Source organism: Molothrus ater, chromosome 3, assembly GCF_012460135.2.
Source record: "Molothrus ater isolate BHLD 08-10-18 breed brown headed cowbird chromosome 3, BPBGC_Mater_1.1, whole genome shotgun sequence".
Lineage (NCBI taxonomy): Eukaryota > Metazoa > Chordata > Aves > Passeriformes > Icteridae > Molothrus > Molothrus ater.
In genome coordinates this window covers 67,808,584-67,826,075 of record NC_050480.2, presented here as the reverse complement: position 1 = coordinate 67,826,075, position 17,492 = coordinate 67,808,584, and the positions used below count along the sequence as shown (strand labels likewise).

At 39.8% G+C, this 17,492-nt stretch overlaps 1 protein-coding gene across 2 annotated transcripts; it reads left to right on the top strand.

Annotated features, from left to right (window-relative positions):
- The first annotated feature begins 10,402 nt into the window (after positions 1-10,402).
- Positions 10,403-16,743, top strand: GTF3C6 (general transcription factor IIIC subunit 6). 2 transcript variants are annotated; one of them, XM_054514353.1, is made up of 7 exons: positions 10,403-10,435; positions 10,496-10,544; positions 11,472-11,552; positions 13,716-13,779; positions 14,296-14,340; positions 14,478-14,588; positions 16,105-16,743. In XM_054514353.1, exons 1-7 carry the CDS (start codon positions 10,419-10,421, stop codon positions 16,398-16,400), a joined length of 663 nt encoding a protein of 220 aa, XP_054370328.1. In that variant the 5' UTR covers positions 10,403-10,418; the 3' UTR covers positions 16,401-16,743. The 2 variants fall into 2 exon arrangements, with proteins under 2 accessions (XP_054370328.1, XP_036236550.2); XM_036380657.2 differs by having other exon boundaries at positions 14,475-14,588.
- Positions 16,744-17,492: the final 749 nt, after the last annotated feature.

Here is a 17,492-nt window from a genome sequence, read left to right as displayed (position 1 = left end):
TTGGGAATTCCAGAGAAGCAGCAAAGCCAAGTAAATGAATCATTTACTGCTGATCACTTTGTGTATCTGCTAATATGGGAGAAAGAGCTGATTGGAATAGCATAGAAGAAGGAAAGAGAGAAAATTATTTGTTGCTTCTAGTCACAAATTTGGGGCTGTTGCCTGTTAATTCTGAGCTGATTAGAGAAACTGAAGGAAAAGAGAGATGTTGGCAGTGACCACTGCTCCTGTCAGCAATGCCAGATCTGGCCATTCTGTAGCTCTTGCCAAGCACACAATCCCTTGCCCAGACTGCTCTAAAGCTGGTCTTTCCAGCAGTATCTTTCCATCTGGATTGCTCCCAAAATGAAGATGACAGAAGGGTATTTGTAATGCTTTGCCTTGCCTTTTCTGGTTTCCAGAGTGCTACTGGCTGGATAAACCTAAAGGAACTGAAATGGTGCCAGTTACACATCATTATGTGTTTTAACACCCTGAATACAAGGAAGAGCGAGTCTAAAGTGTTACTCTAGCTTCTACAAGAGAAAAAACTCTCCTGCTTCCAAGGGACTGGGCATGCTTTCATGCACAGTGGAAGTGTACAATATTATATAACTATGACTTACAGACAGAAGGTTTTGGGGTTTACTATAATACCTTCTAAAAAATTATCCTCTTCAAAAATAAAGTATTTTGTATCTTAAAATTGGTATCTGGTGTTTTTTTCATAAGTATATATGTATCTAAATGGCAACATAAACTTGTCTTCTTTGCAGGGGAATTCTGAGCCAATGATAGATATTAATGATTGACCTTATGGCTAAGATGTTCAAGTCTGCCATTTGGGTGTCTTGTTCAATCCTTTAAGGAGGATAAAGCAAAAATATTGGATTAAAATACAGATATGACAGTACAAACTTATGGGCATCTTCTCTCATCTCCTATAATTTTGATGCTTAATTACAGTATGAGGACCCTGGCAGATTAAGCACTACTTAATAGCAATCTTTTAAAAAAAACTCATGTAGCACATGTTCAGATGAATGTACTTCAGCATCAGTCACCACTCAATCAATAACCTTTTATTTGGTATAAGCTACTCAGAATGCAAAAACTGCAAAAAAATTTTAAAGTTAGTTACAAAAGAAGGTGTTAGAAGGTGATGCACTGGGGACCTAGTACAAATACAACACATGCTTGTAAGAGCAGAAGTAGGAACAGAAAGTCCTAAATTAATTATGTGTAGAGGGTATTTATGTGTTGCTACCCGACTGTAAAATATGATCCTTAGTGTAAACAACTTGCCTTCAAAATCTCCAAGAGAGCAAATAAAGAGAGCTAAAAAAGTCAATGCATCAGAATTCAATATTTTCCATTTTCATTACAGCCTTGTATAAAGTGCCTCAAGTCTATCTGCCATTTGGAAATACCTATGAGAAAATATAAATTATTCTCCTGTAAGAGCAGATCTCTACGGAAAAAAAAAAGATCACTTCAGTAGTAAGTGCTGCTGAGGCATTTTCAGACTGCTAATAACTTCCTCCAGAGCTGCCTGGGTCCAATTTGGAATTTGAGCTGACAATTTTATCTCCCTCTTCATTGGTTGCCAGGAAGAAAACATCTATGCTTCACTGCAAATGTAAGTAATAAAGGATAGCAAGGTCTTCAAGCCTTAAAGGTCTTTGGTTTTTTATAAAAATTTTTTTCCCTGCTTTTCTAGGTAAAAAAATCCCCAACAAATTAAAATTATTATTTTTAAAAAATAATCTGTCCTGATATATGTTAGAAGTCAAAAGTGTACATTCATACATACTGAAAATATCACGAGCTTACTGCAAGATGAGACAATTGTCAACAGTGAGTTTATTTTCTTACATAAAAGTGAAAATTCCATTTACAGCAGCTATAAAAGTATAGATAAACTCTTTCACACTTCATCTCCTGACCTGCATTTCTGACTAGCTTACAGAGACTGCCATTTCTTTGCTCTATTCGTGCTTTGAGCCAGCTGGACATAAGACCAGCTTCTTTCCAGAAATCATGTGGCCACATTAGCACAGTTCTGAGCCCAAGCTAATGTATTCTGTTTCACAGCCAGCCCTATTAACTCAGGTTCAGCAACACACAAATCACAGCTACACAGCTGCTACACTGGCTGGCTCAGGGCACAGGCAGAGTGAACCTGCCACTGTCTGCACCCATCCATGTGGATGTACCCTCAGATGACCTCAGGCACTGTGTGCTGTAACAAAAGCTAGTTTTAGGAACTGGTTCTCCAATTAATTGCATTTTAATTGCATAACTGGAAATGGAGTAATGAAATCTTACAGGATATGGTAATGTAAATTTTTGTCAACATCACCACAACAGTGTGGTGCCTAAGCTGGTCTATGAACTAACTTTAAAAAACCAAACAGATTCATACAAATATAAAACATTTTAAGAGATCCAACTATCATGGGAAGGATTATCATGTTGCATTTCTGTCCTTTTTTCCAAACACATTATCTATCAAAAAGTAAGGTGAGTCAGGAAGGAAGGACTACTGAAAAAATGTGGTAACTGTGGCAGTGTCCTTCTTTCCACTTTTTGCTTGGTGTTTCTGAATGGTATTCTTTAGTCAGTGTAAGTGGTAAGTGTGCTTTGGTATAGATTCAGGTCCTTCTTCACCACTCATAACTCTTCCTTCCTATTGAAAATAGAGGCAAGACATGCGGTGAGTGGCTCAGTGCGTCAGCTTTGCACACAACTCCTCAAAATTACTTTTCCAGAAGCTTTAAAGTCTTCAAAGTCACTCACAATACTTTTCAATCCTTCTACAGAGAATTCCTAAAGAGCCCAATAACAGCCTTTTCCAAGTACTGATGCATTTGTGAGTAAAAGTAATGATTGTAGGCATACCAAATGTCATTATATGTTAAGTGACAATGGGGATTTCACAGGGATTTCCACCTCTTGGGTTTTTATCTGCTTTTATCTACTCTGTTATATTCCTGTGCCTCTCTGTACAAGAGACAGTGGAGTTAAATATCTGGAATTGGAAATAAAGCTGCTAAACACAATTTATTGCTCATAAAAGCACTTTTGGTGCTAGCTTGCTTGCTACACTGTCTGCAGCAATGGCCACCAAGTGAAGAACACAAGTACATATGGTGTGCTCCCAGCTGTCAGCTCAGTTATGTCCTTGGCCTGGTAGGACTTGCCCATGTTATTATTCCCAGTGGACCCCTCCTTCAAGTACTTGTCTAATCTCTCATTGAGTTCATATAAATTATTGCCTTTATAAATTTTGGAAATGAATGTAACATGTTTGCCAGGTTTTTGGCTTGTTGTTCTCATCCAAATTTGAGAGCCTACAACAGCCATACAGTGAGACTGATCAAAGATCCACCTAGCCAGTGCCCTTGTCACCTAAATCAGCCCATGGTGAATGCCTGGAAAAAGCAGCAGAACAGGCAGGACTAGCATGCAAACCTATTTCTTCATTCCTCAGCAATCTTTATCTCAGGAGTTCCTGAGCCAGAGAATGGTTACATTTCACCTGCCCTTTTACTATCCAGTCATGTGTTACATTTCACAGTAGGCTTTCATTTTTAGAACCCCAGAAATACATTACCATCATCTAACTTCCATGCCTCACTTTCCATCTTTGATTCTAAAGGGGTTTTTCTCAACAAATAATTTAGAAATATATTTCATATTTCAAATTTACATGAAAATACACTAATAGTCACCCTTCATTTTGGAAATGGACCATTTTCTCCTAACTTGTATCAGCAACTTGTTCCTTGGCAGTTTAGTTTCTTTTAAGAGCCACAGTTCATTGTAATCTCTTATGCAAACAGATATTTTTTTTATGCAAGTGCATCAACTGCAAGTACAACAAGATCACTATTTCAGAATGGCTCTTCTATTAAAACAGTTTGAAGCAGACCATGCACAATGGTGAACAAAAATCAAGTCCAGGACAAGAAGCCTAAATTTTTTATGGCACCAAAGATTTTAGTCTTATGACTCTGATCAATATGACATTCACCTACAGCACTCAGGAGTACACAGACAATCTTCTCTCTTTTGTTTTCTTTTACAGTGCCTGATTTTCCATATCAGGAAATGTTTGCCACCATCTAGATACTACAGTCCTAGCAAGATATATTTCTTATTTAGAATTCATTTTAACTCTGATTTGTCTCAACATCCTTTGGTAGTGCAAAGGGCTATTTTCACTTTCTCTACATAATTTATACCTGGTGTTTATTCTCCTTCCCTCAAGTGTCTCATATGCACAGTATCACACTATCCCCATTTAAACTAGATTTTCTTAGTCTCTTTCTCTGGATTTGGGGGTTTTGATGTTTGTGGAGCAATGCATTTTTAGTAATAAAGGAGATACACACAGACAGATAACTGAGCCAATGCATCCTTCTGTTGGTTGTACAACTGGACTTATTTATGATATCAGGCTACTCCACTCTATCCTGCCTCACTTTTGGCACTTCTGCCCTTCTTCTTTGGTGACACAGAATGCATTTAAGATTTCACCCATACAATAGGAACTAACACTGAAAAAGCAACATTCTTACACCTTTTAGTAATATCACAGTAAGAAAAAAACAATACATATAGTGTTGACCCTCAGGCTTCAGCAATATGATTCTTACTTTTCATACTGTGTCAGAAACATTTTCTGCAGGTCAGTGGGCATAACTACACAAGCACTAAACTAACAGGAATTCCAAATTGCTGCCAAGTTACACTTCAATAAAAGCCTACTGAATCAAGACTCTGATGCTTCTGATGCAGATTGATTAATAACTGATTTTTATTTCCTGCACTGCAAACCACTCTGGCAGTTCTTGAGGTGTGTAAAAATTGCTTTTAACAGCACTTCACTAACAAGCAAAGGGTGTTCATGTAGATGGAAACCAAACAAAATCAAAAAATATTTCACTTCAATAAAAAGTAAGCCACAGGAACATTGATCAAAATCAGTGAATAAATATGAAATAGAAATAACTTTATGGTTTTACATAATTATGCACAAAAAAAATCCAAAGGTTATTTATATCAGTTTGTTTAAAATACACTTTAAACAAATACTCTCCTATGAGGAAAAGCTGAGAGATTTGGGGCTGTTCAGCCTGGAAAAGAGAAAGTTCCAGAGGTACCTTTGAGCAGTACATAAAGGGGGCTGCAAGAGAGCTAAAGAGAGACTTTTTACAAGAGCATGAAGTGATAAGACCAGGGGGAATGGCATTAAACTGAGAGAGGGCAAGTTTAGATTAGATATTAGGAAGGAATTCTTTCTTGTGAGGGTGGTTAGGCACTGGAACAGGTTGTCCAGAGAAGTTGTGGATGCACAGTCCCTGGGAGCGTTCAAGGCCAGGTTGGAAGGGGCTCTGAGCAAGTCAGTCTAGTTCAAGGTGTCCCTGCCCATGGCAGGGGTGTTAGAACCAGGTAATTTTTAAGGTCCCTTCCAACCCAAGCCATTCTCTGATTCTATGAAATATGGACAGGACAGCTGGGATTATATATGAGCTTAGCCCTGAATAATAATTATTCCTGGTGAATTTTGAAGTCAAGGGCTGTCAGCTGCTTTCAACCCAACAGGAGTAAGAATTTTTATCCTGGTATCTCAAATAACTGATGCCAGATTATCTGAGGTCCTGTAAAAGATCCCAAACTCTGACATTTCATAAATTAGCAAGTCAGCTCTATAGATAGACATCCCCTTCTGATCCAGCTGGATAACAAGTAATTTAATTTACTCTCTATCTGTTACCACCTGCTTCAGAAGATTGTCACCTGCCAAGTTTACTGAGAGGGATCCCTGTTTCAGAACTCTGTGAAGGACACCACAGCAGTTCTCAGCTTTGCCACACCACTCTCCTCCTGACCTGTCACTCACAGACATGAAGATGCATCCCTTCCACATGTGGATACAGCACCAAGTTTCTTCAGGGTGTTCCCAAGGAAGGAGCATTTGAAGCTCTGAGCTGGCTGTGTGCAGGAGGCAGCATTCATCACTTTTAACAGCCAAGCTCTTTTTCCCTAATAAACAAAACAAAATGTGTCTCTTCAAGGACTTTTGCCAGAGCCCCATAGAATAAGGCCCTGGAGGGAAGAGGGAGCCCAGGAAACATGTGTGGGAAGTCAGGCAAAAATGCCAGGAGACTTCTGTGGTTGAACAGGGAGCACCTCCAAACTCAAACATAAAAAGGAATCATAGAGAAGGTGGCACCAAGGACAGGTAACCTGTGAGGAACACAGACACATTGTTCAGGTACGCCGGGATGAGGTCCCAAAAGTTAAAGCCCAGCTGGATGTCAAAGACAACAAGAAGGGCTTCTGTAGGGGACAAACAAAAGACTGGGAAAACCGTGAGCCTACTGCTCCCCCTCCCCTTCCCACTATAAAATCTCACTCCATTATTTTAGACTAGACACAGTAAATAGAAGCAGCTCTGTATCCCTTACTGTACCTACCCTTCTTTTCTTTGTCTAATATAATTCCTTACATGTTTAAGGAGTTCTGGAAAAGACAAAGGCACATGTGCAAAGGAAACAAACAGGTGCGTGGGAGAGTTTTGGGGGTTTTTTTTGTTTGGTTGGTTGGTTGGTTTTTTGTCAAAACCTGTGAGCTGGTTTGGCTCGCAAATTCCTCATTGAAGAAGCTCAGCAATGTAGCTGCAGAGAAATGGAAATCATCTTCTGTAATACTATCAGCAAATTACCTTTGTCCTGGGGATGATTTACCTTTTGCAACCCCAGCGACAGCCAGAAACACACACTAGTCTCTTACAAGCTTTCTCCTGCATCTCTCTGCACCTTACAATGCTGTATTATGGCATTTAGATGTTTCACACGGTAGCATTTTACTGAGAGTCTCTTCAGACATCCACAGGCAATCACCTTTTGTCACATCATTGCTTTTAGCTCCATTTCCAACTGAAAATAAGCCTAGGAACTACAATGCCCTTCTCCCAAGGCTGTCAATTCAGCAAATAGCTCAGATACAAAGATTAAATATAAGTTGTGTGTGTATATTTGCTCACATATGATCTATTATAATTTTTGAATGCTAAATCCTATGTTTTTTCACCACATAATACAAAAGGCTTTCAACCAGAGACACTCACAATCTAAACAGACAGAAAAGAACACAAGAGCTTAAACAAAGACTCTTATCTTACTCTGTGCTTTTATAAAACGTTTAACCTTTTACTTAGATAGACTAGTGCCAGGGCCTCACAAAGAAAGTAATGTGTTCAGGAGGGAATGGAGAAAGGGCACCTCCCTTCTGCAAAAGGATTGAGGAGGAATTTCAAACATGAAGATAAAAATCAAAATAAAATGGAAAAATGAGACAAAGTAGGAAGCCAGAATTTCTTCATTATGTGTTTCCGTGAACTTTCTGTGATTTCCCGTAATGTACCTTAACTGCAACAATGTTTATTTGCTAAATAGATTGCCCAAGCCTCTAATCTATGAACTTCCACAAGTAAATTTTACAAACTACATAAAATATATATGAATGCGCTTAAATTGGAGATGACCCACGAAAACCAGTGCGTCCAGATTACGCAGGTAGATCTCAAACGCGAGCATTTATTTTAAATTGACCATTTAGTTCTCCCTGACTCAGAATTATGTAAGAGCCACCAAGGAACTGGCCTCTGGCAGCACGCACGCATGAATCTGTTCAAGCACTGACAGGACTGTTAGCTGAGGCCTCAGAAACCCAGAATCAGGGTCCTCAAGGCGTGTATTTCCATATTTATCTCATCAAGCAGCTCAATCTCACTGGCAGATTCCGAGGACAGTCTCTTTTAAGAGATAAGTTGTCAAAATACTCCTGCCAGGATAGGAAAGACCAAGGTAAACTACTAATGCCCATGGCAAATTTAGCCTGACAAGGCAGTAATCTCTTCTAAAATACCTTGGGCAGTAATGCACCAAAAATTTCCCATCATCCAACTGCATGGCCTGAATCCTCATAACTGGGAGACTGAGATGAACCCGGATTCTACACGCCACTTGGGCTGATTTAAAAGCAAATAAATGTACTTGTTCCTTCACAGCAGTTCATACCGGTCTATGATTTACACAGGCTGATCTGGCACACATTTACATTCCTGTGAGGGCTTTCTGTAGTTTTTAGCCATATCACTTCACCTCCCTCCAGCTATAAAAAGAGAATGATGGTATTAATGTAACATTACAGAGGCTCTGTCAGTTATGACAATTAATTAAAAAAAAAAGAATAGAGAGTTGCTTCTGCTTTATTGAGGTAGAGCTTTTTTTTAAAAACAACAAAACATTTATTTAAAGTGAGGAAGACCTGGTGCAAAAACTAAAGCTAAATACAGACAATGATACAAAATATTATTTTAAAATATCTGATAATTAACACTTGTAGAAAACCAAACATCTGTTCTACAGCTTTTATTCCCTGCAGTCAAAATTGAAGCCTTTGCAATTTGCCTGCTGAAAAGGTAACATGACCCAGCATCTTTTTCTGTATTTAGACCAAATCCAGATTTATGGGCTGTTTTTGCCACAGCAGTATGCAATATTCCAAAACAAGCTCTAAGAAAAAGTAATCGGAAATGTGAAGCTTAACAGAAAATGAGACAAAGCTTAAAGCCAAAGAAAAACCCTGCTAAACTTATTTGACATTATCAAATAATAATGTCCTGTAATTTTTCTAGGAAAAGGAGAAATGCATTAGATCATACCTATATGGACATAGGGAAACACTTAATATGGTGCAATGGTGACATTTATGTTTATCTTATGGAAGTTAAGGAGACGCTGGAAGAAAATGCCAGCAATTTCCCTTGCAAACAGTTTTAAATTAACATTTTAAATAATGACTTCAACATAATGACTAGAAAGATACCTTTGATACAAAATAAGAAATATAGCATATGGGAAGAAAATGGGGAAATTACAAAACCAGTGTAAAACTTATAATTATGGAGTGCAGCATTGTAGTAAAATGTGGACTATGCAACATTTTCTCAAGGAAGGATGTTCTTTAATATATATTGTATACTTTCAAGCTTTATCAACAAGATGGGAGATTTAGTCTGTGAAACAGAGAGCAGCCCACAAGCTCTAAGTGATGTGCAGGAGTTAGAAAGACAAATTACTGGTTGGTAGAATTGTCTTGCTAAGCTTTAGGGCCTGGCAGGTTTCAGTGATCTCACACCCAGAGGGAGGTTAACAAAGTTGGGGAGAAGGATGTACCACTGACAGCAGACACAAAGAATGCAGAATTTATGGGCCACAAGGACATTGGGCAGAACCCCCAAGATAAGGAAGAAACAAATAAACCTTACCCAGCAACTGTGCTGAACCAGCTGTGACTGGGTAAAAGGGAATTCTGCAGGGGGAGATCCCAACCACCACTCACAGATCATTGACCCAAAAACCCATCAGCCCAAGAGAAGAGAAACATCATGGGACTGATCAGCACGAGAAGAGAGAGAATCATTAACCAATAGAAGATAGAACACTAATTAATATATGAGAACTATGAAACTTGTAGCCAATGAACACTAATTATTGTTTGCTGACATGTATAAATAGTAAAAAAGTATGATAGTTGTTGGGCTTGATTTGTGGAATTCCACTGGGCACCAGGCTTGCAGAACTCTGAAATAAAATAATCAATGTCTCTCTCACGTGTGTAATTATTGGCTTATATTGTAATTATTGCACACTGGGAAACAAATCCGATTTTTGTGGACAACAACATCCTGCACTTATAAATTAAGATGTTATCTCAGAAACCCTTGTCAGAAGGATGTATTTGATGGGGTGTATTTGAACCTGCCAAGATAACTAGAAAGCATCATGCAAAGGACACGAATGACAAAAACTAACTGCATATTTTATTGTTTAATAAAAGCTTTCTAAACTAAAGGTCTGCTCCAGAAGCAGGACATTGTTTGTGTTAATAAGACGTGTCTGGTAAATTTTTTTTTTTAATAAAAGCGTGAGGGAAGGATAATACTTTAGGGACTCCCACTTTCCTGTACCACATCTGCGATTCAAGAAAAATTCGCAGGGCGCTCGGGAGTGCCATAAAGCAGCTCGTATTCTCGTTTTTCAGCGCAGAGGCGACGCCACGCTCGCTCGGGGCGCGGCGCGGCCCTGGGAGAAGGGCGGACGCAAGCGCCGAGCGGTCCTGAGGAAGGCGCCGCGCTGAGGGAGGAGCAGCCCTGAGGGAGGAGCGGCCCCAAGGGCGGCGCGGGGCTGAGGGAGGCGCGGCGCCGAGGGCGGAGCGGCGCCGAGGGCGGAGCGGCGCCGAGGGCGGAGCGGCGCCGAGGGCGGAGCGGCGCCGCCCCAGCCGCGGGCCCGCTCCGCTCTAAGATGGCGGCGCGGGCCCCACGTGGTGCGCACTGAGGCGGGCGCGGGTCGGGCGCTGGCGACATGGCGGCGGCGGCGGCGGCGGCGGCGGCGGCGGCGGCGGCGGCGGCGGCGGCGGCGGCGGCGGCGGCGGCGGCAGGAGGCAGCGAGGGCGGGAGGAGCGACGGAGCTGAGGAGGACGAGGTGGAGGTTGGTGGATGCCGACAGCGGGCCGCTCTCCAGCCCTGGGGGAAGGGTCCGGCCCCTCGCGGGGCGTGGCCCGGCCCCGCTCCGCCCGGCCCGGAGGGGCAGGCAGGGAGAGGGGCCGGTCGCGGACCGAGCGCGTTTCCCTGGGGCCGGCGGGTTTCTCAGTCCCCACAGCGGTGCCGTGCCCAGAGCTGTGGGGTTCTGGCTGTTCGTCCTCGGGCTTCCCCGAAAACGCCGTGGTCAGAGAGTGCATTTGCAGTTTCTGTTGCTTCCTGTCGCCATAAAATCGCAGAATTAGAGAAGGGTTTGGGTTGCAGGGGCCTTTAAAAATTATCTGGTTCCAAACCCCTGCCATGGGCAGCGACTCCTTCCACTAGACCAGGTTGCTTAAAGCCTCATCCAGCCTGGCCTTGGACACTTCCAAGAATGGGGCATCCACAAATTCTCTGGGCAATCTGTTAAAAAAAAATTATTTATGAAAATTTCAGTATCTAATCTAAACCCACTCTCGATTTAAATCTCTTACCCCTTGTCCTGTCACTACAGGCCCTTGTAAAAAGTCCCTCTCCAGCTCTCTTGTAGGCCCTCTTAGGTACTGGAAGGTGCTGTAGGATCTCCCCAGAACCATACTGATGCTCGTTTTTCAAGGGTGAAAAAAGTGCTCCCCATTGCTCGCTAGGAAGAAAAGGCCAGGAAATTCGGGTGTGAAACAGGTGTCTTATGGAATAGGGGGTCACTAAATTTCCCTGGGTATTACAAGAGTTCTGTCTCTTGACAAAATGCAGCATAAACTCCACTTTGGGGTTTATCCTGAAAGGCTGTGTCTTTGTATGCTGTTCTTATTGGTAAAGATTGATTTCAGGGAGGCCTTTTTCCCCCCTGAGTTCTGTCATATCTGTTATAGCTGTACATGATCAACTTTTCTTGTAGGAGCAACTGGTCATGGTTGAGCTATCAGGAATTATTGATTCAGACTTCTTAGAAAAATGTGAAAACAAGTGCAAGATTTTGGTGAGTGATTACAGCACAATAGGAAAGGGGTAAGTTATTACGGATGTGAACAAGGGAGTGAGGCTGCTTCTAAATTTCTTGATGTAATAACATTAGATCATATCTTTGATAGAGAATTATGTGTGCTGTGCTTGGCTGCATGCTGTGGACTCTCAGAAACAGCATAAAGTCTTTGAATATATTATTGCATAAATATAAGGAAACTTTTTCAGAAGTATATATAAGCTTGGACCAGTATCTACTCTGGTTTCAAGTTGTAAGTTAATTTTTCTTTAAATTATGTGTTGCACATGTTAAAAAAACCGTAAATGTTAATCACACTTAGTCAAATAATACTGGAATACAGCAGACAGGTAAAGCAAAGCATTTAAGATTTGCAATGTATTTACAATCGGGCTTTTTGCAGATATGTCCTGGCAAGTTCAAGTCTTGTAAAGGATAACTGGGCATTAAGCATTTCATGAACAGTTTTGGATGTTGTTTCCTTCACTGTAAGGTTATTGTAGGAATCTGATTTCCCTGACCTGTTCCTTTTGAGTTTTTTAATCACTTTATCTGTATAGGACCGATTTTATTTGCCCTTCAAAACTTATGTAGACTATGAGAGTTGTGTAGATAGTATTTGCAAATCAGCAGCACTTGTACTTTCTCAAAGTAGACCTTTATTATAGGCTGAAAAGATGGAAGAGAACATCTGAGTGTGCTACTGATCACAATAGATGAGTGATAAAGTCAATTCTCAATGTCTCAGAAGTAGAAATACAATCAAAATTCATGAAATATTCATCTTTGGATGGATATGCAGGTTTCCCTCCTTGATCTGATCTAATTCTCTTGAAATTTTTTACATGTATCATTCATACTGATGGCTGAATGGCTGCAGATGCTTCAGTACTGCTGGTGGGATTCTTTAAAATGTTGTGCTTTGTGACTCCCTTGTAATGTTACTAGTAAAAGGTTAAAGTATCCATACTGTGTTCTACTTGTATCCATGTCTACTTGAGTTCACTCCACAGAGTGAGCATTCCATGAGACTTTTCCTAAGGGACAGCTGTTGTTAAAACTTTAATTAAAGTGTCTGCTCTGTGTTACTCTGTTTAGCAAGTTTTCTGTGATGCTGGTCCCATCAGGGGAATGATGTGTTATTAATTGTATTTATTTCTTGTAGAAGAAAAAACCCCACGAAAATGTGTTCTATGTGGTAGCTTAGTGTTATTTGTGTAATTTATGCAGAAGAAAGAGAATCCCAGAGCTTAAATCTTGTTGATCCTTATACTTTTGGAACACAGAAGTATATGAGGAAAATTGCACAAATTCATATTAACCTGCGTGATAGTCTTTATTTTATGCAATTTACCATGTAATGCCTTATCTTCAAAACCTTTAGCAAGTGCTTGTCTTCAAGTCCTGAATAATTCTGATGTTCACAAGGTATTATTCAAAGACATTTTCCTTTAATTAGTGTCTTCTGTTCAGACATTGATTTTTATCAAAATACAGTATGTAGATATATATTATATAAGAAAAATGGGATGCTGGCTTGTGTATTTGGAAAACCTGTGCTCTAGAGGAAGGGAATGAGCTGACAGAAGTGCTTCCTTACTCTTCTGCTCCTTGTTTAAAAAAGTAAGATAGCAACAATTTCCAACTCCTTGACAATAGAGACACACAGTAATCACAGAAGCTTCTGTGACCCTGCAGTGGCACTTCTGGTGCTGATGTAATGCCTTGTGCTGGACTTCTTTACCCTGTCTGAAGAAGTTATTTTAAAGTTATTCCACTTTCTAGAACTTGTATCAATTGAAGCTTAGAAAATAACATCATCTTCATGCAAACACCTAAATTTTTGTTAATTTGAAATGGAGGTTACATTAATTTCCTAGAGGAAATAACAGCACTTTAACTTATATTGACTGTTGGCTGCCATTTGATCTGAGTTTGTTGTAATATACTAGAGCATTTTCTATACTGTTCTATACTAGGTTTTATTATGATTACTAAAAGAGTATTATCTGGGGTTTTTTTTTGTATTTAATATACTTAAAGGAACATATATGATGGGGAATTGATATAATCTGGATTCTGCTATGTCTGTCTTTGCTGGTCTTACAGTGAGAAATAATACAGACCTGACATGATGCAATTTTATCCTTCTTTACATAGGGAATAGAGACAGAGAGGCCCATTTTACAAGTGGACAGATATGTATTTGCAGGAGAGTATGAAGGTAGGAAAACTTATGTGAATACAATCTCTCCCTTTTCACTGACCCAAGGAACGTTCTTAACATCAGGTGCTTTTGCTGCAATTGGTCCTGTGAGATGCTGTAGTTGTGGGCAGTCACTGCTAAATTAACCATGCATCCATGGTACTTCCAGGGAAGGTATGTGTGGAAGCTGACTCTGGGGTGCACCAGCTGGTATTACTGCAGACAAAAATGTGGCATATAAAATGCCTTAAAGTGCTGTTGCCTCCTGTGTAAGCAGGACTGACACATTTTGCAATCTGTAGTTCTTTCATTTGCCCTATGGTGACAACACTGGTCTGGAAGAAGATGGTCTGGGATTCTCTCTTGTAGTGACTCCAATGACTGTGATACTCCTGCCTGTTATGAGTTCCTTACCAGTGCTGTACCTCTCTGAGGGGCTGGAAGTTAGAACATTCCCACAACTGAGCCAGTGGGTGCATTATCTGCAGCTGAGGCAAATTAGTCTCTAAAACTTTCTCACTTTGTTTTTCATAGATGCTTTGGGAACCTGTGTGGTTTTTGAAGAAAACACAGAGCAAGGTAATTGTTGTGATTTGATGTTCTGTTTTTTTCAGTAGCTGGGGAGGTTAAAAATATTTATCTAGTTTCATTTGCTAGTGGAATTCACTATAATGACTGGGGTTTGGGTATTGTTTTTTCTCCTCTCTTCTTAGTAGACGCAGAAGGCAACCAAAAAGTACAGCTGAAATACAAGTGCCACACAGTGAAGAAGTTGAACATGACACGGACCCTTCTGACAGAAAAGAAGGAAGGAGAGGAGAATGTTGGTGAGTGATTCTGCTCTTATGCATGTGGACATGGGTGGATTATGCTTAATCCACAGGGAGAGTCAGCCTTTATTAAGTGTTTGATTCAAGAGCATGCAGGAAGTTAAAGGAATTTGCTTCTTTAGGCACCATATGTGTATATTTAAATTAAAAAATTAAATACATTTCTGGCCAGTGCTGCCTCCAGAAATGGCTTCTAGGAGATGACTACAAAGAAGTATAAAAGCAGGAAAGCATATGCTGATGCTCCCTGGTACATTCTTCTGTCATCTAGAAGTTTCAAAATCAGAGGTGCTGTTTAGTAGTTCTTTCCTGAATTTTTTTTTTCCCTACTTCCATAATTTTTTCTAAGGACATTCTGAATCTCTGTAATTGTTGAAAAGAACTGAATTGTACTTAATGAATTTACAGTTAAATGGAAATTAATCTAAATTACTTGCAAAGATGTACTTAAAGAGCATGTATATCGATTTTCATTCTGTAGGCAGAACTCACGGTTCATATGTTTGCTTTATTTTTTTTTGTACAGAAGTCAGAACTTCTACATAGTCAAATACTGAGTGTACTACTATATATAGCAGTATTCATTAGAACTGTTCTACTGCTTTTAGCTGCTTTTTTTCACTCAAGTTAGTGTTACTGCTTCTTATTTTAAGAATATATAGCCATTTTACCTTGAATATGAGCAGTCAGCTGGACACTGGCCATAGGAGGTACAAAATGAAATGTCAATTAGAATCTAACCAAACATCAGCATTCCTATCAACACCATGTACCACTTCTCTCTGTAGAATTAATTATGTAATGTTAAACTGAAAGCATTGTTTTGCTAGTCTAAGTAATATTAAATTGAGACTAGAGAGTATTTTGCTTAATACAAAGGCAGTTCTGGAGCAGCAGTACTGCTGATAAGTACTAAAAACCACTTTGTTTCTGTACCGTGACAGGAATTTAACTTGTGCATGCAAAGTAACTACAACATCTTGAGAACTGAAAACATGTACTGAGTAAAAATCAAAATGGGAGTGGAATCCCATTTCTATTTGGGGTTGGTTTCAACCTGTTGTTCCAACTTATTGTTACACTTGAGTTAAAGAGAGTGCAAGAACTTTTGTCCTCTCTCTGTTGTCATTACCTATTGCCTGAAGATCTAATATTTAGGTGAACAAATATTCTATTCTCTTCATCGCATTTGTGAAGTATTTTCTTTGCATTTTGATTAATGTTTTAAGTTATTTTAAGAGCCTGAGAGTGGCATCAGACACCTAAATACAACAGGAACTGCCATACTGGATCAGAGGAAAAATCTTTTTAGTCCTGCATTGTATTTTCTGACTATGAAAAGTAGTAAAAGGGTATGTGAAAAGTAATAGGAGAGGAATATGCACATCTCTCTATTCTAAGTGGTTCTTTTACTTTGATCTTGGTCTGGCTCAGCCTTAATAACAGTGAACTTAAGTTAAAAACTGTTGTTAACTCCTTTTGTCACTAATAGAATTTTCCTTCTTTACATCAGGTGGAGTAGAGTGGTTGCAGATCAAGGACAGAGATTTTTCCTACAGCAGGCTTAATATGATTTGCAGTTTTCTGCCTGAAAAGGATGATTCTGAGGAGTCAGCTCAGGCCCAAGATAAATTGACTGAAGAGTCAGAGGGAGAGGTGAGTGGCAAAGGCAATTCTAACATGAACTGTGACCTTGAAAAGCAGCCCAACTTGGAAATGGATGCCCCTGTTCCTTTGCCTGACAGCTCTGCTTCTGGGGCAGAGGAATCTCCTTCTGGAAATGCTGCCTTAGAGGATGTACCTCCATGACACTAACTCTGATCTTTCAGGATTTCTTCACAGAATTAATGGGCCAACTTTTATAGGCCATGACATGGTTTCCACATTCTCTGAAAAATGGAGAGTGGAAAAACAGACATTATGTTCTTGTGCATTGCTTTTGTGTTTGAGTTATAGTGGGAAGGGCTTAATTGTTTTTTAAAATTACTGACTGGAAATGTGTGTATCCCTACCTCAAAACTGGAAAAGTGGAAATGGTTACATAATTAAAAGAAGCTCCTTGCTTAAAAAAGGTTGATGTATTGTACAGTCTGAGACATTTTGTAAAAAGAAAGAAACACCATTGTTTAAAATAAAGACCTGAATTTTTCAACTATGGCTTCACCTTGTGTGTCGTGTCAGCCACATACTGTCTGCTCTTGTACTGCAGTTATTGAAAGAAAACAAATAAGTGTGGCTTTTATTGAATGCTCCTCAAACTGCTTAGCTTAGATTCTCTCTAGTGTCCTTTTTCTCCTTGATGGAGTTTAGAAATCTTTCATGTGGGTTGGGACTTTAGGGGGTCTCTCATCTAGTTTCCTATGTAAAATAGGGTCAACACTGAAATTCAGGGCAAGTTGGTCAGGGCTTTGTCCACTCAAGCCTTGAAAACCTCTGCAAACTTGTTCAGCAAATGAAATCCAGGTCTTAGGCATCTGTCATGCTGCTTCCCCCATTTTCTGTATAATATAATGTGTGTTATACAAAAGGAAGTGTGGTTACTCCATTTTTCTTTTTCCTCACAGTAACTTCTTGTCTCTAATCTTCCTCTCTGGCATTTTCCTGAAGGGTTTTATGCTTAAGATCCTGTACCTATGCATCAGTGATTCCCAGACTAGTCCATGTGATTGTATTCTGCTGCCTAGCTAGTCTGTGGGTTGATACTGCTACATCATTTATTCTGCCACACACTGTTTTGAGTGCGTGGTGCACTCAGGATAATGTTTTCAAAAGCACAACAATTTTAAAACAGAAAACATTTTCTCCCTGACCCTTCTTCTTTCCTACCTTTCTCTGTCTCCCTCAAAACAGTGTAACTGCAACAGTGCTGTGAGGATGAGAACACCTAATTAATTCCACCAT